This window comes from Carcharodon carcharias, chromosome 7 (assembly GCF_017639515.1).
Source record: "Carcharodon carcharias isolate sCarCar2 chromosome 7, sCarCar2.pri, whole genome shotgun sequence".
Classification (NCBI taxonomy): Eukaryota; Metazoa; Chordata; class Chondrichthyes; order Lamniformes; family Lamnidae; genus Carcharodon; species Carcharodon carcharias.
Genome location: NC_054473.1, coordinates 105611258 through 105632960, shown reverse-complemented (window position 1 = coordinate 105632960; position 21703 = coordinate 105611258). Strand labels below are relative to the sequence as shown.

The 21703-nt window shown below is 43.1% G+C and overlaps 1 protein-coding gene across 1 annotated transcript in view; it reads left to right on the top strand.

The window, feature by feature from the left end:
* Positions 1-21703, top strand: part of LOC121280027 (hydrocephalus-inducing protein homolog) — a 127244-nt gene that overhangs the window by 85596 nt on the left and 19945 nt on the right. The window contains exons 16-18 of the mRNA XM_041191655.1: positions 107-319; positions 3223-3386; positions 20967-21117. Coding sequence (XP_041047589.1) covers positions 107-319; positions 3223-3386; positions 20967-21117 — 528 coding nt within the window. The remainder of the gene's footprint in view (positions 1-106; positions 320-3222; positions 3387-20966; positions 21118-21703) is intronic.

Here is a 21703-nt window from a genome sequence, read left to right as displayed (position 1 = left end):
AATAAGTTCTATGTAATTCTTTCTAAGTCGGAATACAGCACAGATGGTACTAAAAAGTGGACAATTTAGGTACAAACCTAACATCACACTTTTACGTTACTTACAGGTGGTCAACTTCAGTTGTCAAGTTCGGACCACACAAGTTCATGGTATCGTACTGATCAACCGCACCAACCAGCTCTGGAACCTACAGCCCTTGATTGAAGGAGAGCATTGGACTGGGCCCAAGAATATCACTGTACATCCTCATCAGCAGAACCAGTCCTATGAGATCACATACAAACCACTCTCCATGACGATGGATGGCAAAAAGCATCAGGTAAAAAATAATGCCACTTAGCACAGAGAGATTTTTAAACTGTTCATAAGGCTGTCATTTGGACTGACATTGCCTGCTGGACGTCACTAACTGCAGCACAACCCCTCTACTCATCCATTAATTCTCCATTCACTCTCTTACAAACTACCTCTCTCCAGCCATTAGGAGAGAGAAATTAATTTAAAGATTATTGAGTAAATTCATTCAGAAAAGCAGTGTCAAATGGTTGGCACAAAGTGATCATGCTTTCTCTGTCTTAGAATCAGTGAATGTTATAGCATTTGACCCTTAAAATCTGCAGTGGTGTCTAGGTAACAGCCAAATGGTAACAATGGATTAGTACACAAAGAGGAGGATAGGAGAAGGGGCTAGTGGATGAGTATAAAAGACATTTTTAAGTTAGCATTTGAAGAAAAAAAAATTAAATGGTATGAGAAAGCAGAGTGAAATGTGATTAGGCTGGTTAATTCCAGTGGGTGAGCAGGGTATGGCACAGGCATGACTGAGATTGACAGAGGAATGATGAGACATAAGGCCTGTTTTTGTGCTGAAATCCCTATGATTCTAAAAGCATAGAAAAATTTATTGGGTTGTAGCTGGAGTCTGGAACCATGGTGTGAACCCAGAAATCCAAACATTATTTTAAGGTACAGGATATCAGTCATCTGAGACATGAGTATGGCAGTTTGTGAGGAAAAAGTAACGGATAGAGATTGATTCTTGTGATTAGCCAGTAATGTTTATTAATTCAGGAAGACTACGAGCTTCTAAGGTCACCAGTACCCCTCCAAGTCACTCACCATCCTGACTTGGAAATATATCGCCGTTCCTTCGCTGTCACTGGGTCAAAATCCTGGAACTCCCTCCCTAACAGCACTGTGACTCCCTACACCACCAGTGGTTCAAGAAGGCAGCTCACCACCACCACCTCAAGGGCAACTAGGGATGGGCACTAAATGCTGGCCCAGCTAGCGAAGTCCACATCCCATGAATGAAAAAAAAACTATCACAGTCCCTGTCATTGGTAGATTTATCACAGATAAAAATGATTTGATTACTGGTGACCTTAGAAGCTTGTAGTCTTCTTCCTGAATCAAAAAACATTACTGGCTAATCATAAGAATCAATCTCTATCCGTTAGTTTTTCCTCCCAAGCTACCACACTCATGTCTCAGATGACTGATATCCTATACCTTAAAATATTGTTTCCTGAAAGAAATGTATCTAATTTATCTATAGAACCTTGGTTAGATCACACGTAGTGTACTGTTCACAGTTCTAGTTACCATCATATAAAGAGCATATAGAGGCAGTAGGATGGGAATAAAAACAGATTTACAACAATGATACCATAATTGTGAGGCTATCAGAGAAGGATGAACAGCCTGGGAAAAGGCTGAGAAGTTGCCTAATTGAATGCTTTAAAATTATGAAAGGTTTTGATAGAGTAGATAACATTGTGTTTCAGCTGTGAGGAAGAGCAAAACCAGAGTCCATCAATATAGTATACACATCAAGAAATCAAATAAAGAATTCAGAAGGAACTTCTTTGTTCAGAGAGTGTTCAGAATGTCGGAACTTGCTACCATAGGAAGTGATTGAGGTGAACAATATAAAAGCAAAATACTGCGGATGCTGGAAATCTGAAACAAAAATAGAAAATGCTGCAAAAACTCAGCAGGTCTGACAGCATCTGTGGAGAAAGAAACAGAGTTAATGTTTTGTGTCCTCATGACCCTTCTTCAACTACAAGAAAGGTCATACGGACTCAAAACGTCAACCCTGTTTCTTTCTCCATAGATAAGGTGAACAGTATAGGTGTGTTTAAGGGGAGGCTGAATATGCACATGCAAATAAAGAGTTATGCTGATAAAGTTAGATAAAGAAGGATGGGATGAGGCTTAAGTAGAGAACAAATACCAACGTGGACCGAACCAGCTCAATGGTCTGTTTCTGTGCATCAAATACCATGTAATTCTATGTAATTTGCATTTGGATGAGGGATCCTGTTCTGACTGTCAGAAAGGCTTTGCGGGTAAAATATGGGCATATGTGCTTGTTTCCCCAGTGTTCAGTATTGATCAGTATCACTCTGTACCCAGTGTTCAGTATTAATCAGTATCTCTCCGTTTCCCCAGTGTTTAGTATCAATCAGTATCTCTTTGCACCCAGTGTTCAATATTGATCAGTATCTTTCTGTTTTCCTAGTGTTCAATATTGATCAGTATCTCTGTTTCCCCAGTGTTCAGTATTGATCAGTATCTCTCTGTACCCAATGTTCAATATTGATCAGTATCTCTGTTTCCCCAGTGTTCAGTATTGATCAGTATCTCTCTGTACCCAATGTTCAATATTGACCAGTATTTCTGTTTCACCAGTGTTCAGTATTGATCAGTATCACTCTGTACCCAGTGTTCAGTATTGATCAGTACTTCTCTGTTTCCCCAGTGTTCAGTATTGATCAGTATCTCTCTGGACCCAGTGTTCAGTATTGATCAGTATCTCCCTCTTCCCCAGGATTCTGTATTGATCAGTATCTCTCTGTTTCCCCAGTGTTCGGTATTGATTAGTATCTCTCTGCTTCCCCAGGATTCAATATGATCAGTGTCTCTCTGGACCCAGTGTTCAGTATTGATCAGTATCTCTCTGGACCCAGTGTTCAGTATTGATCAGTATCTCTCTGCACCCATTGTTCGGTATCAATCAGTATCTCTGTTTCCCCAGTGTTCAGTATTGATCAGTATCTCTTTGTTTCCCCAGTGTTCAGTATTGATCAGTACCTCTCTGTTTCCCCATTGTTCAGTATTAATCAGTATCTCTCTGTTTCCCCAGGGTTTAGTATCGATCAGTATCTCTCTGTTTCCCAGGGTTCAGTATTGATCAGTATCTCTCTGTTTCCCTAGGGTTCTGTGTTTTTCCCATTGCCTGATGGTACAGGATTGCTCTATATGTTATATGGAGTAGCTGAGCCCCCAAAGGCTGTGGCAATTATAAATCGTGAGGTGCCTTGCAAGATCCCATACACGGTGTTGTTGTCAATCAACAACTGGCTCCCCAAACCACAACGGTAGGAACAAAATCGCTGTAATAGTGTCTGAAAGAATATTTCTTGTTGATGGTTGCCTCTCAGTGGACCATTCTGAGAAGTAAGCTGAACACTAGGCTTAGATGATGCCCCTTAGTGTAATGGCTTGATGACAATCACTGTCTTTTCACATGTTAAGAATATCACTAAAGAAGGTGCAGTGGAGCAGCCAATGTATTCAACAAGCACTTCTTCAGGAGAAAGGTTGGAAACTGCATAGAGGGATGGGCCCTCACATGTGGAGATATTTATCCTGTCATGTGGAGAAGGGTGGTATATTCTGCAACACATGTTCAAGCCCTCCCTAAATGTGTTTCATTTTAGTTTCCACGATTATCTTGTAGAAATGGTCAACCTGACTCTCAGTGGCCCTTGTATCTTTGAATCTGAATGTTTTGTTTCGAATCTCCACTCCTGGACCTGAGCAAACGATTCGAGCTGACACTCCTGCACAGTGCTGAGGTCGTGGTTAAGGTGGAAGCTGAATATCCTATGCCACAAATGAAGAGCCAGTGTCCTGACAATATTCCTTCCTCAACTAATACTTCTAATGCAGAATATTTAGTCATCCATCTCATTCGGTCTCTTGCAGCATGCATGTTGTCCTCTGATTAAACCTACACCACTATAGTGAGTGCAAGCAAAATGGGTAGATGGGTTGGTTAAATGTGGGTAACACCTCAGAGTAGAAACAATAATATAAGGTTCAAGATCCAAATCGAAATGGAAGAATGAGTTCCTGAACAAGGGCATCTGCTTGAAATAGGTTGAGGAGTAAGCTGGCTGAAGTGAGGTGAAAGAAACGAAAGACTTGCATTTATTTAATTCTTTACATGGCCTCAGGATGTCACAAAATGTTTCACAGCCAACACCATATTTTTTGAAGTGTACTTACTGTTGTGACAGAGAAAATGTGACAGGCAATTTTCACATAGCAAGATCCCACAAATAGCAATGTGATAATGACCAAATAATCTGTTTTTGTTATGTTGATTGAGGAATAGATAAATTTTAGCCAGGACACTAGGGATCAAAATAGCGCCATCATCCACCTGAAAGAGCATATAGGGCTCCAGTTTGACATCCCTCTAACAGAGCAGTTCTCCCTCAGGATGGGAAGTGAACTGGATGATGTGAGGTGGAAAGAGAAATTGGCAAACCCAACTCCTGATAAAGAATAGATGTTTTAAAGGGTGTTAGGAAATAGAGACAGTTTAAGTAAGATATATTTGTATTTGTGGGTGTTAGGAATGAGTTTTAGCTTTAATGTTTAAATTTGATTTGTATTTCTGAATCTAAGTGTTAAGAAAGGTCACACTGAGTTTTAGTTTCACTTTAAAAGGCGCCTGCATTTCTAATGAGGGTTTTATGACTGTGGCAGCTAAGTTAAACAAACAAGAGTAGAGAAACCATGCTGTTGCCTAGCAACAGGAGTCCAGAGAGGCAGGTCCCGCCCACAGATACACAGAAAAACTAAAGAAACAGCAGCTTTGCATTCAGTTTGAAGACAGCTGCCGAACAGAGGCTACCCAAAAGGGACAGATAGCCAGTCCCAAGCTACGATTGGTTCGAAGTAGCTGCCAGAGAGAGACTGGAGCATAAAGGACAGATAGCAAGTCCCAAGCTAAAGAAAAGAGCCCAAAATCCAGGGGAGTGGAACAAGAGAAAGTCCCAAGCAGACCTTCTAGTCAAAGGGAGAACAGGAACCTGGAAAAGGTCCTGTTAAGAGTGAAGAACAGAGGGAAAGGCGCCAAGCTTCAGATTTAAAGAGACAAAAGCTGCAGAAAGCAGATTTAAAAGGAGAGCAGCTCCAAGAGGCAAGAAGGTCCAAAGAGATGGATTACGGTCTGTAGCTCTTTGCAATGGCATGTGAAGCAGTGGTACTGTTAAAGGCTGAGTCAGTGAGAGTGAGTGCATGGAAGAAAGCTTGAATACATGTGGTGACCCAGGGGAGAGGAACATCGAAAGGAGAGTGCAAAACCTGGAGGTGAATCTTTGCAGAAGGCTCCTGAGAGAAAACTTCAGTTTGGGAGAAGATTCCAAAATGAGTCTTTCGAGAGTGGAGATTGGAAACCATCGTGTAGAAGATGGAGTTCAGTGAGACTGGTTGGCTGACTTGTGACAAGCGTCTCGGGGGAGTTGATGAGAGATCCATAGCATCTGATTGAGGTGGCATCTGTTACTTGGTTTCAGAGTGTGTTGACCACAGGTTGCCAATTGGGTTACATGGACTGTGTACTTACTGTGAACATTAGTGTATAAGATAGCTTTTGTAACTTGTGTTATGCTACAAATCTGTATATATTTGTAGAATTATCAGATAGTTGTGTATGAAGTATTGTAATATAGTTCAGCTTTCCTTGTTTAATAAATGTTCTATATTTTTCTTAAAAGTTCATTAGCTGACTCTGGTGACTCTGTTCATTAGCCCCTCTCTACGTATCTAAACAAATAAATAAAAGTTAGCATCAATCAAGCTCAGATCATAAAGAAAATTGAAAAATTGCTGATTTAATGTGCAACATCATTTGGATGTTTTAAACTGAGCAAGTGAGACAGAAGTGCCCTGGTTAATGATGTTTGCAGATGTCAGATGTGGTGGGGATGATGAGAGCATGACCAGGTATCTGGAGAAATGGTAAAAAGCACTAGAAGACAGAGGTATAAAGATCAGTAGATCAAAGACTCAATATGTGGACTCTCAGCTTGAGCCTAGGGAAGAGGATCAGAACGAAGATGTAAAGCTTATGGGTGAAGACCTAGAGAAAGTGAATAGCTTCAAGTATCTGTGGTCAGTGGTGGTAGAAGATGGAAATATGGAAATTAAGCAATGATTATCTCTGGTTGGAGTAATTGGAAGAAAGGCAATGGAATGTTATTTGATAAAAAGTATTGTTGAGACTGACAGGAAGAATCTACGACAGTTGTGAGACTGGCCTTGTTATATAATGCATAAACTTGGGCAACATCAAGAACAGAGGAACAACAACTGGATACTAATGAGATACAGATTCTGAGATGGATGTGTGGAGTGACAAGAAAGGTCAAAATCAGGCAGCAACACGTCAGGGAATCAGTGAAGATGACGGAAACATCAAAGAAATTAGGTGCAAAGAATTTGAAATGTTATCATCTGTTGTGGACACAGAGAGGACAAGTGGTGAGGTGAATGATGGAGATGGGATTTCCAGGAAGAAGAAGAGGAAGTCCTAAACCAGATGGAAGATGTGGTGGTGAGAGACTGAAACACAGTGGGATTGGAAGAGGAATGGGTGAATGACAGGAGATGAAGAAAGGTGATTGACCAGCATTGTGGTGACCCCAGGTAAAATGGGAAAAGTCTAAAGAAGAAGCTGAATAAATATGTAACAAGGGAAACCATGAGGATATAATTCAACTTTGGCAGATACATAAAATGGACAGTAGCAGATCACAACTAACACAAAGCAGGATATATAATAGGCAGCCAATCTACAGCTGCCCATTTTTTGACCATGCTAAAGTTGAATTACATCCCTATAGCAAACTAAAATTGAAGCTAGGACGTAAAGCTATGAGACATTAATGAGTTAAAGAGCGGAATAGGAAAATAAGGAGGAAGTGAGAGGAGAGAATTATAAACATGCTAACAGAAAAAAAACAGTATTGTATGCATCAAACATAACAGTTAAAAAGAAAATTGACAAATGTGAGGTGGGATCCCTGAGAGAAAATTATGATTTAGCAAAGGGTAAATGGAAATTGTAGTATAAGGGTCTGGCACTTACAGGGTTAATGTGGAATTGTGTACCATACCCCCCACACAGTGATATAAGAAGGCACATGACCCAGACCCATTGCAGTGTTGAGCAGAGACGGATAAAGAGCTAAACATGGAGATAGCTCCTGGCCTGTAGCTTTTACTCTACATGTGTAAATAGTTCTACTTGTTAATAAAGACACAGTTAACCTACTGAGAGCTACAAAGACTTCTTAAAGACATACCATTGTGCAACCAACACCCTCCCAACATAATGGCAGTTGGGGATCAAAAACCCTCCTTGCTAAAATGCTGAAACAAGCTGAGCTGCTGGAAGACTAAGAGAAAAACTTCAACAAAAAATCTGACCTGAGAAAAGGTCCCAACAGAAGCAGAAGACGGAGAGAAATTTCACCTGAAAGTGCTGGAAGCTGATGGCAGGAGACTCCATTGAATCTCCCTTGGAAATCCAGCTTCAAAGCGCAGAGTTCGCAGAGCCTGCAGGAGTAAACTAAAAATTTTAAAGTTCCAGGCTGCAGCCAGCCCTGAGAATCTTTTTTCTAATTCAATGTCAGAAGCACCTTTAAAGGAAAGCCCATTGCTAAAACCCAATTCCCCACTCAGAGCCCCAACACGTGGCCTCCAAATTTGTAAGATAAGAAAAAAAGTTAATTATTTACATCTTTTGGGAACATTGTGACTGTCCAGTTCAGAAAACGGCAAGATAACTATAAATTCCAATGGCTTGTTAATCAGAACTAAAGAAATCGGCACACAGTCGATCCAGGCAGCCATTGCTAAGAGTCTTCTTCAAGAAGTGGCCATCGCCATTTTGTGGAGTTCGCCAAAACTGGGAAGCATGGGGAATCCCTTTGTCTCAGAGTCAACAGCAACACCATCTTGAAAGCCTGTGAGCTCTTACAATTTAAAATTTTTTAACATAGATCACAATTCAACACTTCAACTCAATTTGGACTAACCCAAGGCCCAGGCCAGTCACAAAATTGGGGTCTTCAGACAGCAGATGATGTCAAGACAACCACTGTGGTTAGCCAACCAGAACTGCATAGTCCCGAGTACTCAAACACTAGAGTATTCAGACTCCGATTTCAGCTCTGAACTCTCTTCGCTTTTTGCGATGCAGGTTTGTCCATTCTCATTGCAGAAAACCCCCAGTGGTCAGAGCAGCCTACAGTCCATGGGATTACCGCAATGCCTCCTGTGGAAGTAGTACAAGAGAGTGATCAGCAGCCCAAGAAGCCTCTACCTCCAATTATGACGATGGTACAGTTGGTCAACACAGCAATCACTGTGCACACACTGCAGCTTCCAACCAGCATGCCATGACCACAAGGGATGCTGGAACCTGGTAGCAGTCTCCCACCATTGACAACAAAAAGCAGAGGTGAACATAACACTAAACCTTCCTTGTGCCACAGGAATGCTCTTCCTCAACCACAAAGGGCATCGAGTCAGCCCAGATGTAGATAGAAGAAAAGAAAGAAGCAACTCAGACGTGAGCACAATGTTCATCCATCTTGCAAGATATTAGAGTAGCAGCAACCACTGGTCAACGCAACAACCGAATCAACCAAATGTGGTTCAACACGAAGGAATGGAAGAAAAGAATTAAAACATATCCAAATGCAAGCCCAACCTCAAAGCCAACAGGAAGAGCCAGAAAAACAGAGCCTACCACTCCTCCGACAGAATGGTAAACAAGAGATCGAAGGGTTATAAGACCTCCAAATCGCCCAAGCCTGTAAATTCAAGGACTTGAAAGAGGAAGATGGGGCTGTGAAAATGTTGTAATCATGTTAATACAGCAATCTCAAAAATGTAGTAATAGCAATAATGTGGTATCAACAATGTGAATGCATGAGACTGGTAACAATGTAAGACATGAAGTAAACTAGTGTAACTCCATATACTTTGAATGGTGACTTGGGGGGAGGTGTATTGTACATATAGGGTTAATGCGGTTCTGAGTACAAAATCACCCACACAACAATGTAAGAAGGCACATGATGCAGACCAGGAGTCAGTGTGGTGTTGAGCAGAGAAGGGTAAAGACCTAAACTTGGAGTTAGCTCTTAGCCTGTACCCTTTACTGTACATGTGTGAATAGTTCTACTTGCTAATAAAGACTTACAGTTAACCTACTGAAGACTACATAAACTTCTTTAAAAGATACCATTCTGTAACCAACACCCTCCCAACAGAAATTGGCAAAATTGAAACTTGATGAGATATTATAATAAAGAAAAGCAAAGTGTGAGAGAACTTAGTTAGGTTAGTGAAGAACAAAACACCAGACCCTGACAGAATAATTCCAAAGAATCATGTGAGAAATGGGGAAGAATTAGTGAAGGCCCAGAAATATATTTCAGGGATTTTATTGAGGTAGATATGCGCCAGAATAGTGGAGAGTGGCCCCTTTAAAATCCATTATCAAAACAGGAAACACAGCTAACCCACAGCTAACAGGTCAGTTAGCTTAACCTCTGTGGTAGGGGAAATTTTAGAATATTTAACTAAAGATGAAATTACTAAATACCTTGATGAAGAGAAAATAATTAAAAGCAACCAACACGAATTTCAGGAAGGAAGAACATGCTTGCCAAACCTGATGGAGTTCCTGGGATGATGTTAAAGATATGTAGGATAGGAGAAAAGCAATGCACATGGTGCATAGGGATCTCCAGAGAGTATTCAACAACCAGTGAAGTCCTTTTGAAGTGTAGTCACTGCTGCACTGTAGTGTGGGCTGTTCACATGGAGGATAAAAAAACAACAGACTGCTTGAATCAAAAGCCCTGTTTCGGATTATAATCCAATGTAATTCAAACGAACTCATCTCATGTCGACTGCTAATTAAAGGGAATTTTAGTCTTTCTTTCCTTATACCACTTCCAAATGTCGCAGGTTACCATTCATCATCTCATCCAACTTGGCCATTAATTTTGCATGAGCCGGGGACGCCAGTGCCAATTTGCCTATTAAGCTATCATCACAGACAATCCGAGTCCGCTTCCCAGCAGGGGTTATAGATCAGGAACGAAGGCTACTTGCTCTTTCACCCCAACTCCTACCCTCTAGGGAAGATTGTAAACCTCTCCCTGACTAGCTGTTGGCCCACCTCAAATTAATTATTTTAGCGATAGCTGGTGGTATTAGTTTTTACAATGGTATTCAGATAGTGAGTTTCCAGTTATTTCGTTGATGTACTCATCCAGCATTAGTTGAAGGAACATTTGTTACAATAAGTGTACATCAAAATGGCTGGTGTGAGTAAGTGACGGTGTGGTGAAGGTTTGATGTTATAAACCTGGAACTGTAATAACAGAGTCTAGTAGGTGATCAATACAAACAACAGTCAGCCTCAATTCATGAGAGATGGTATACAATTTAACTGCTGGTCTGGGACCATGGGTTATGGATTGCAGTTATCACTTTACAAAATCCCTTGTCAAACATTAATTTCTGTTGTTTCTGCTGTAAATACCCAAGTGACAGGTCAGCACTGATACATGTACTGTTGGGAACCGATATCGATAACAGCGATCTCAGAGGAACCTGAGTCAGTTAGAACTAGTTGCAGTAAGTTCTGGTAGCTTTCAGCCAGCTACTGGGCAACCCTTACCTATAGCATTGCAGACACTTTGCTGAACGAGGGTAAATCAGGGCATAGAAGTGTTTGATGTGTTCTTATGTCCAAAGTGGACCAGTAAGTTTAAAAGGCCCACGTTAACATCCACTGGCAGTGCAGTCCATTGCCCCACTGACTGGGAGCACAGGTCACAAAAAAGGATATTCTGGCAGGCGAGGGGGTCTGGTAAACAGCATTTAGTGTCAGAAGAGAAAGCCAGCAGCCACGAGACTGTTCTGACAGCAAGTGCAAGGGCCATTGAAGGAGCTGTTCCTCTGTGCAGTGCAGAAAGGAAATTCTGGTTTATAGAATCATTTGTGGCCTCTTAGAAAATTCAAGGCATTTTTCTTGCCTTCATTTTATTGGTAGGAAAGGTCGACTGGTGACAAGTCATCCTCCCCAACATTCCTACTTTCTGCCCAGACTATACTCAGTGGCCAGGCTGTTAAAAGCAAAATTTACTCCAGTAAATTTGAACCTTGCACGTTCATATTCCTCCATGGCCCTGTCCCTCCCTATCTCTGTACCCTCCTTCAGTATGTCAAAACTTCCGAGAATTCTACATTCTTCCAACTCTGATATCTCATGCATCCCTCACTCCTTTCTCCCCAGCTTTGGTAGCTATTCCTTCATCCACATAGACCCCCAAGCTCTGGAATATGTTCCTAAAACCTCCAAACCATTGTACCCCTCTCTCTGCTCCTTTAAGATACTCCTTTAAACCAACCTGTTTGATTAAGTTTTTAGTTATCCCTCCTCTGTCAGTGTTAATTTTTTTTTGATTATGTTCCTGTGAAGAATCTTGGGATTTTTGCAAGTTGTTGTTAAGGCTCCAAACTTGATGGATGTTATGGCCTTCTTTTCACTTCCTCATTGGCAGTGCTGCTCGACCATGTGTGGATACCCTGACCTGGAGGAATCGGTTTCTCTCAGATGTGTCTCAGATTTTACATTTCAGTTGGCAACTTGGTGTCATTTTATTTAGTTTATTGCTTTATCTGCATTGTAATTGCTATGTTCTTTTATTGCCTTGTAGGCCTTTATTTTTAAAAAGTCCTTTATCTCTTACTTCCTGCTGCTGGTTCACTTGCTTCTCTAAATCTGCAATATTACTGCAATCACCAAAGGAATACACATTCCTTTGGTGATTGCAGTAATATTGCAGATTTAGAGAAGCTGTACAAGTAAAGTAGGTGCAATCCTACATTCCCATTATACTGGTCAACTACTTTAACTTAGAAAGATTTAATAGCTATTATACTACTAGCTGGTATACACCATCAATGATGTCACATCACATGTCTCTAGCACTCAGAAGGAGATGTCTCTGGAAGGAGCCTCGTGCTTTTCTGTCCCTGTACACAGTTGTAAATAGTTTAAAAACTTTTGGAAGTTCCTGGATGCCTTGTTTCCAGTAGTCTCTGTCAAACACACCCCTGGCCCATTTCTGATATTGATTCATCACCCACACAGAAGAAAAAAAGAAAAGGTTTGCATTTCTTCAGTATTTTTCACAACCTCAATACATTCTAAAGCATTTTACAGCCTATAAACTGTGATTACTGTTGTAATGTAGTAAATGTGGAAGCCAGTTTGCACACAGCAAGCTCCCATAATGAAAATGGCGAGGTCAATTTTAGTGACACAAAAGCAAAAAACAACAAATGATGAAAATCTGAAATAAAAAATGGAGAACACTGGAAACACTCAGCAGGTCAGCAAGCATCTTTGGAGGGAAAACAGAATTAACAGGTTGAATTTTATGGCCCATCTCACCAGCGGGATTTTCCAGTCCTGCCAAAGTGAATGGACTTTTGAACGGCTCGCCGCATTTTATGGCTCCGCCCTGCCACAACAGGGCCATAAAATTCCACCCAACCTTTTAGGTCGATGACCTGTCATCAGAGGTTTTATGCTCAGTTCCAGTACCCTAACCTTAACACAGTGCCACAAAAAGGTCAATGACCTCACTGGAGTGATCAAGGTCTCTGCAACTTCATATGTCTTCTCTTTGCAAGTGATCCACCGGCCATTCATCAGACACCCATCATTATAGCAGTCTTTATAGGCATAACTCATTGTTGCAAAACTTGATTACATACCTTGCAGTTTTGGAACTACAGTTCCATGTGGGCCTCAAGACTTCTGCTCATGTGCTAGCCGGCAAGTGGCTGCATATGTGCAGTTCGAGTTTTTTACCTTCTTCATCCAGGAACTGGCCCTGCGCACATGCACAGAAGAAAAAGAAGAAAAGCGAAACAGCATGAAACTACAGGTCAGGTGACCTGGAAGAGGCGCGCCATTGCAGAGAAGGTGTTCCAGACAGCAGAACACGGGGAGGGGACAGGGAGAAGGTCCCAAACCAAGAAGAAGGTCCCAAACAAGGGAGTGGGACAGAAAGGGACAAGGACAGAGGTCAGAAACAGATCCTGTTAAGTAAAGTTGAGAGGAAGGAGCAGAGTCGGAGGCTCTGAATTAGAGAGAGAGCTGCGGGGGAGCAGACTGGAAGCAAAGTGGCCCTCTTGATAGAAGCCCTGATAATCTGAGAGGGCAGCTGAAGGTTGGTGACTCCATGCTGTGGGCCGTAAGGGCAAAGGTAGCCTTTTGGAGCATGGTGTTCTGCTTGGTATAGCCGAAGATCTGAAAATGTGCTTGGAAGGTGAAGCTTGAGTATATGCAGAGATCCTGGGTGAAGGTGAGTTTGAAACCCTGGAGTTGGATTCTTGTTGAAGCTGCTGGAGTTGGTGCGGCTTTTGGAGAAGATTCCAAGGCAAGTTCTTCGAAGGTGGAGGTTGGAAACCCTCATGAAAAAGATGGAATTTCAATGAGACTGGTTGATTCACGGTGTGACAAGCTTCTTGGTGGGTTGTTGAGAAATCCATAGAATCTGCTTTGGTCGCATGTGTCATTTATTTTGGAGTGTGGTGTGTCTGTCCTTAGTTCACCAGTCAGTTCACATGTACCACATACTAAGCCTGAACATTAGAGTATAAATAAATTGTTTTATCTTTCTGAATTTGTATGTGTCTATAAAGATATAGCTGGGGTGAAGGGATTGTGAATATTTGAATCATTTCCTTGTATTTTTATTGAGATCCTTCCAACATTTTTGGCTGGTGTAATGTAGTTCATTTTTCTTGTTTAATAAATGTTTTATTCTTTGTATGAAAAGTTCATCAACAGATTCCTATGAATTTATTCACTATCTTATTTCCACAGTTTCTAAAGCAAAATAAAAGTTAGGATCTATCAAGCCAGGTTTCAGCCTGGGATCTGACTTGTCCAGTATTAACAGTAGCTGGGATCGTAACCCTCATACCTGATATTCTTAGCCTCACCTCACCCTCATATGCTTTCCACTGCTACAACCCTCATGCATACATCTCACAGCTTACACTATTCAACTGAGACTGACACAGCACCCAAACACATTGCACCACACTCACTGACACGCTTCTGTCTTTCTTGCAGGAAAAGGTGGCACATGACCAGAGGCAGCAGCACCTAACTGGTGGATGACAGCCTGGATACATGCCCTCAATCTATGGAAGAGACAGTCTCATTGGAAACCAAAGAGGAAGATGGTGTGTTCCGAATGTACTTTTTCACGTGGCACTTCCCCCACAATCCCATAATCTCTTCTAATTTATAAATTATAAATGGTTTAAGCAGTATCTTTTACTTTCTTCCTCTTCCCTTACACCAACTCTACCCTTGTGTCTTTGTCCTTTCAGGAACTGCCATCTGATCAAGCCCTGGTGCAGGAGTGTGAAGTACAAGACTGAAGAAGAAACACAACCACTAGATCTCACACTCACAGCCACCAGATTGGATCCAGGCAATGCACGTACTTTAACAGGGAGCACAGAGACTGTATCAATATTACTGAGTAACTGGGCATGAGTGGCCTGAAGTCAGGACAGGGCATTAGGAATAAGAACAGACACATTTGGAGGGCGGGTCACACACAAGTTCAACTGCAGAACGCTCAGATGGGGATTTTGATGGTTCGGCCTCTGGAAGAAGGCTGATGGGAATGCACACTGAGATGCTTGGTGTATTGGCAAACCTGCCAGAAAGCCTGATGTCACTGTTAAGGAGTATGGAGAAGTCTGGCTCCAATTTGGCACCACTTTACACAGAGCTTGGAGCCCATCTTTTCTAGGGAGGATGGAATAGCAAACTCCATGCGAAGACTTGTGGACCCAATTATGATCATCATCTGATGGCTGTTATCTCAGCTTCCATTGCAGCAGAAACTACATAATAGCCAGAATTTTTCCCTCATCGGGTGGGCTCGTCAAACGGGGGCAGTCGGGAAGCCAACCTCCGCCCATGATTGGCTCCACAGCACGATTTAATGCTGACAGGCCAATTAAGGCCCGCCCTGCGTGGATCGTGAGCAGTAGTGCTGAGCACTACCTGTGCGGGTGGGGGGAGGAGGGAGACCAGGCCTGGCAGCAGTTCGCACATGCGCATGAAAGAACGCTTCAATCTCCCTGAGGCATGGAGCTGCTTCAGGAAGATTGAAACGCTTTTTTAAAAAATTAATAAAGCAGGAAAAAATTTTTAAAAACACGTCTCTTCATGTGACTCTGTTACATGAGATGGGACATGTTTTGAATTTCAAAATAAAGGTTTTATTTAATGTTTATTTGCTTTAGGAAACCTCATCCTGCTCGTGGATGAGGTTTCCTAAAAAATGTAAAGGCTGTTTGGTGTTTTCGCCTGCCCGCCAACTGTAAGGTTGGACGGGCAGCATATATTTGAATTTAATTAGCTTGTCAATGGCCTTAATAGGCCTTTTAATTATTGCCGAGCATGCAACCGACTCCAACGAGTGCCCACCAAACAAACTATTGCGCGAGTGCAATATCATGTGTCATATGTCATTGCGCGTCATTTTACACTTGGGCGTGTTGGGCATGCACGCATCCGCCAAGCATAAAATTCTGCCCAATATCTAAGTTCTGTGGTGGAAGGTCAGACTGAGGTCATGAAACCTCAGCTTGTTGCCATGCTCAGACTGCTGCCATCATGGCTGGTGATACCTGTGCTCAAAGGGCTATGCAGGCTCTCACTGCAATCAGCGGATAACTAGGATTTCTGAGGCACCACACCAGGAGCATGTCAGTGGCTCCATAAAGCACGCATCTGCTGTACTCTCTTAGAATCTCTTTCTCCAGCCACGACACTCAGCCTGTTCTCTTACTGTTATGTCTCATAAGAACATAAGCATTAGGAGCAAGAGTTGGCCATTTGGCCCCTTGATCATGGCTGACCTAATTGTGGCCTTAACTCCAATTTTCTGTCTACCCGCCCCCCTCCCCTCTCCCCATAGCTCTTGACTCCCTTGTCAATGGAAATCTGTCTAACTCAGACTTGAATATATTCAATAACCCAGCCTCCACTGCTCTCTGGGGTAGAGAATTCCAAAAACTAATGACCCTCTGTGGGAAGAAATTTCATCTTTACTCAGTCTTAAATGCAAGTCTCTTTTTGAAACTTTCCACCATAGTTCTAGATTCCCCCACAAAGAATTGGGGATTTGAGAAATGTTCAGTGGAACATTAGTCGAATGAGGCAATCATGGACTGCGCAGTCAGAAAGGGATGTGCTGGTTGCCTCCTCACGTATGCCTGTTCCCCTATCTGCTCCTGAGCTGCTTACCTGTTGGCAGGGGCTATGTCCTCATGATAGCCATGTTGTGAAGGTTGCAGAAAACCATCACGAATCAGGGTAAACACTCCGAGTGCTGTGGGCCTCCTCCAGAGCTGTTCAGGCAGCAGGACCATTGTTGCAGCAGCCCAGTGGTCTGTTTGATGATGTTTCCTGTGGTAGCACATGGCCATTATTGTATCCTTACTGGCCACAGAGCAGAGTCATGAGCCAGGCTTTAAGTTTCTGTAGCTCATATAGCCCTTGTTGCCCAGCAGGGTTTGATGTGATGCCTCAAATACTGAGGTAAAAGTGGGCTGGCACAGAATAAAAGCAGCATGACTCCTGCCAGAATAATATCATCATCCAAAGGTGCTGAACATGATCGCACACCAAGTGCACAATGCTAACCATTGCAGTAATGGTTCATCTTAGCCTTTAGATTTGGTGCCTGGAAAGCCATGTGTGTGCAGTCAGTAACAATCTGCACCATGAGGAAGTTCACTATCCTGGCAAAGCCAGGTGCAGGCTTTGCCTGCTTCTCTGTAAACAGATAGATCAAAATGGCCCAGGCATGATTGACAGTCATGAGTATCCTGAAGTGAATTTCTGGACAAATTCAGGGCATTTAGCTCAAGTCTACAACAGCAGGGTCAGAAACAAAAACAGAAAATGTTGGAAAAACTCAGCAGGTCTGGCAGCATCTCTGGAGAGAGGAACAGAGTTAATGTTTCAGCCCATACAACTCTTCTACAGAGCGAAAGAGAAGTAGAAATGTGATGCCATTATACTGTTTAAGGGGGATGGAGCAGATGAAGCTGGATAGAAAGAAGGTCAGCAATAGGTGGGGGCTAAGGAGAGAATGACAAAGATGTCATGGACACAAGACAAAGGGAGTGTTATTGGTAGTAGTGAAGACTAAAGAAGGGTAAAGAAGTGGCATAAAGGTAAGCAAGCAGAATGTGTTCGTGGCAGAACAAGGGTCACCGCTCTGTGAAAGAACAACATAGAAACTATTGACAGATGGCCCTGTGTTGTGAGGGACACGGGGGAGATTGTTGGGGAAAAAGGATTTTAAAAAATGAATAAAAATAAATAAATTTTAAAAATAATAAATTTCAAAAATGGATTAAAAAAGGGGTAAAGATAGAGAGGGTTCATGGTCTGAGGTTGTTGAACTCAATGTTAAGTCCGGAAGGCTGTAAAGTGCCTATTCGGAAGATGAGGTGCTGTTCCTCCAGTTTGCGTTGTGCTTCACTGGAACATTGCAGCAGGCCGTGGATGGACATATGGGCATGAGAGCAGGATGGCGAGTTGAAATGGCAAGCAACAGGAAGGTCTGGGTCATGCTTGCAGACAGAGCAAAGTTGTTCTGCAAAGCAGTCACCCAGTCTGCGTTTGGTCTCCCCAGTGTAAAGGTAACCGCATTGGGAGCAGCGAATTCCATAGACCAAAATGAAGGAAGTGCAAGTGAACCACCACTTCACCTGAAAGGAGTGTTTGGGGCCTTGGAGGGAGGAGGTAAAGGGGCAGGTGTTGCACCTTCTGCAATTGCATGGGAAGGTGCTGTGGGAACGGGATGAGGTGTTGGTGCTGATGGAGGAGTGGACCAGGATGTCCCGGAGGGAATGGTCCCTACTGAAGGAGAAGATGTGTTTGGTGGTGGCATCATGCTGAAGTTGACGAAAATAGCTGAGGATGATCCTTTGAACGCGGAGGCTGGTGGGGTGAAAAGTGAGGATAAGGGGGACCCTATCATGGTTCTGGGAGGGAGGGGAAGGTGTGAGGGCAGAGGTGCCAGAGATGGGTTAGACATTTGAGGGCCCGATCAACCACTGTGTGGGGAAAACCTCGGTTAAGGAAGAAGGAAGACGTCAGAAGCGCATAGGACTGGGACAAGGAATGTTCCACATACCCCACAAAAAGACAGCCATAAAGTGGCCCATGCAGCACCCATAAACACAACTTTTATTTGGAGGAAATGAGACAAGTTAAAGGAGAAATTGTTCAGTGAGAGAAAAAGTTCAGCCAGGCAGAGGAGAATGGGGGTGGATGGGGATTGTTCGGGCCTCTGTTCAAGGAAGAGTGGGATCAGTATTGGAGGAATTCATGCAGGGTTCCAGGCAGATTATCTCATGTGTAAGTACTGCGATTTTGCCCACATCGGGTCTTCCTTCTGGGTCCCGACACGCAGCTCGCCACTCATTTAATCAGAAGACCCAAGCCAATAAATCCCACCTTTCCTGACATGAAGAGTGTCTGTCACTCCTCTGATGGTGAAATTGGGAGATGTACCAGATGGCCCCTGCTCCAGCCTGGAAAGCACCTGAGACAAAGAAATTCAGGGTGACACAGCCACTGGCAGGGTCATCCTTGCCCTGCTCTGAGGTTACATATCTGCTGCAAGATGTGGTGAATGGATTTCCGTGAGCACCTCCTTCAGGTTGAAGTAAGAGAAATGCTCCCAGAAGACCCTAGATGGATAAGGCCTCCTGCTAGAGCCCTTCTTCCCCAACCCCTCCTCTCCCTGAGAATAGCTTGTCCTCTACTGCATTTGCTTTATCTCCTGTTCATAGTGCGGCCCAAAGGGAATGGCAACTATAGAACTTGTGTCTGGGAGCAAGTGGTCCAACCATGGACAGAACCAAGGTTTCCTCCACCTGCAGCACCATTCCTGGTCAACTTCACCAACTGTAATCAACTCTGCAAACCACAAAAAGCTTACAGACTCAAACAGAGAAAACTGAAAGTTGCTGCTTAAACAATGGCCAGAAATTTCCCCTGTCGGATGGGGAGTGGGGAGGATTGTGCCGGGGTGGGCGGGGGTGGGGGCAGGCACGAACCCGATCGGAGACATGCTGCCGTTTTACATGGGTGGGCCAATTAAGGCCCGCCCAGCATGACACTCGCCTAGAAGCTCTGAGCACTCCCTGTGCGGGCAGCGGGGGGGAGGATTCCCTGAAAGAGCACAGAGATCTCCCTGAGGCATGGAGGTGCCTCAGGGAGATTTGTTTCAGTGCTAAAGTTTTAAATAAAGGTTTTTAACACTTTTAAAACATGTCCCCTAATGTAACACTATCACATGAACTGGGACGTGTCAAAGAATAAAAGTATAAATTTTTATTAGATTTTAAAACACTTCATGGAACCTCATCCCACCCGTGGATGAGGTTTCATGAAAAATGTGAAGGCCGCCTGGGCTCTTGACCTGCCGCTAACCTTAAACTGAGTCAGCTGCGTGCCTGCCAAACTGAAAATCTAAATGACACATGGTGGCATCAGAACGCCTGCCCGATATCACCGCGTGTCATTTTACGCTTTGGCAAGCGGGCCCCACCCCCGCTCGCTGACAGGAAAATTGTTCCCAATGCGTTCTCCTTCCATGTTCCTTGAGTATTTTTTTGTGCCTAGCCATTGAGCACAGCACTCTCCTTGGTACTTTCCTTGATTTCATCATCCTTTTTCTGGACTCTGGCTATGCACTATTTGTACATCCTCCCCATGGTGTATTGTTGGGTGAATGCAGTATGGTGCCTCAATACCAGGCCTCCTAGCAGGTCTTTCTATCCTACACCTTTGTATGGGATTTCTTAAAAGGCTTTGCTGCTAAAACCATACCCACCTGATTTATGCTATAAAAACAGAAAATGCTGTGAAAAACTGAGCAGGTGGAGAGAAAACAGACTTAATTTCATGTTGATGACCTTTCATCAGAACCTTATTTATGGGCTTGGTATTTAGCTGCTTGTTTAGCTGCTAAACTATCTGAACATTAACCAATTGTAAATTCAGATATTGTAGTCCAACAATCAGAATATTCCTCAATGTCTGCAGGTCAGGGTATCACCTATGGTCAAATGGCTGGCAGCTTGGACTATTGGCACTCTAACATGGTCCCACTCCTTCCGGTGACAGTTCAAACAGCAGATGGGTGAATCTATCCCACAAAACATTAAAAGAAAGGATTAACGCTGATTGTGGCTCTTTACAGCAATTTTATTTTTTAAAGTGATACCAACACTACTAACAAAACTCTTATCTCCAGACAGGGAGAGACCTGATTGAGGTGATCCCAGGTGTGATAGTCTTGCAGCTCCATCCATGTCGTTATGTGCATATGTGCCCAGTGTGAGTCACTGAGACCATGAGACCCCAGGTTTGGTCTTTGACCCGTGCTAAGTGGTTAGGGGACTATAATAGTCCAGCACCCTATGCTTTCAGGGCCAGGGTTCCCATCAATGTCAAGTGATCTCTTTTGGGAAGCACACGTAAGTAGAAGTGCAATGGGTCAATAATTGGGCTGAGTTCTTCTCACTCTCTGATCAAATAGCCGACTGGCACTCGGTGTCCAGGCTGGCACATGGATGGGGTGATGGAGGGCTATTGGCAACATGGAACCCTATCTTGATACAAGCTGGGAGTAGAGAAAATGTGTGCTGAGGAGGTATTAAAGGTGATGTTAAATGAACTGTGCTACTGTGCAGAAATGTACTGGCTGTTGTAATGTGGCAAACAGATTCCGAGCTATCATCGACCAGATCAAGCCAGAACGGCTGGAGAGCTATACCACATTGAAAGGACTCGACTATATTGAAGTTCCCGGGTCTTCCAGGCGGGATTACAGAATCATCTTCTTCACTTACAAAGAGGCGACCATCTCAGTAAAGGTGAGGGAGTCTTTGCTGCTCTGTGCTACAGTTCAGAGAAAGTCAGTGGATAAGCAGTGGGAAGACCAGAGAAGCTGTTCTCCTTAGAGCAGAGGACGTTAAGAGGAAATTTAAAAGTAATGTTCAAAATTATGAAGGATATTGATATGAATTGGTAACCAACCAGAGGAAAAAGATTCAAGGCAATTGACAAAATAACCAGAGGGGAAATGAGGTTTTTTTTTTAATACAGTGAGCTGTTATGATCCAGCATACATTTCCTGAAAAGGTAGTGGAAGCAGATTCAATAACCACTTTCATAAGGAAATGAGATAAATCCTTGAAGAGGGAATTTTTGTAAGGCAACGGATAAAGAGCAGGGGAATAGGACTAGTTGTATAGCTCCTTCAAAGTACCAGCACAGGCATGGTGAGCCAAATAGCCTCCTTCTGTGTTTCTGCGCATGATCTATCATTCTAAGTGGAGCAGTGGCAGTTTCCAGGATATAGGACATGCAGGTGTCAGGCAATTTCAAAATAAAGATTCTACACATTATATATGCACTGTGGAATGATAATTGTATAACCCTTAGTGATCAGGTGATTAC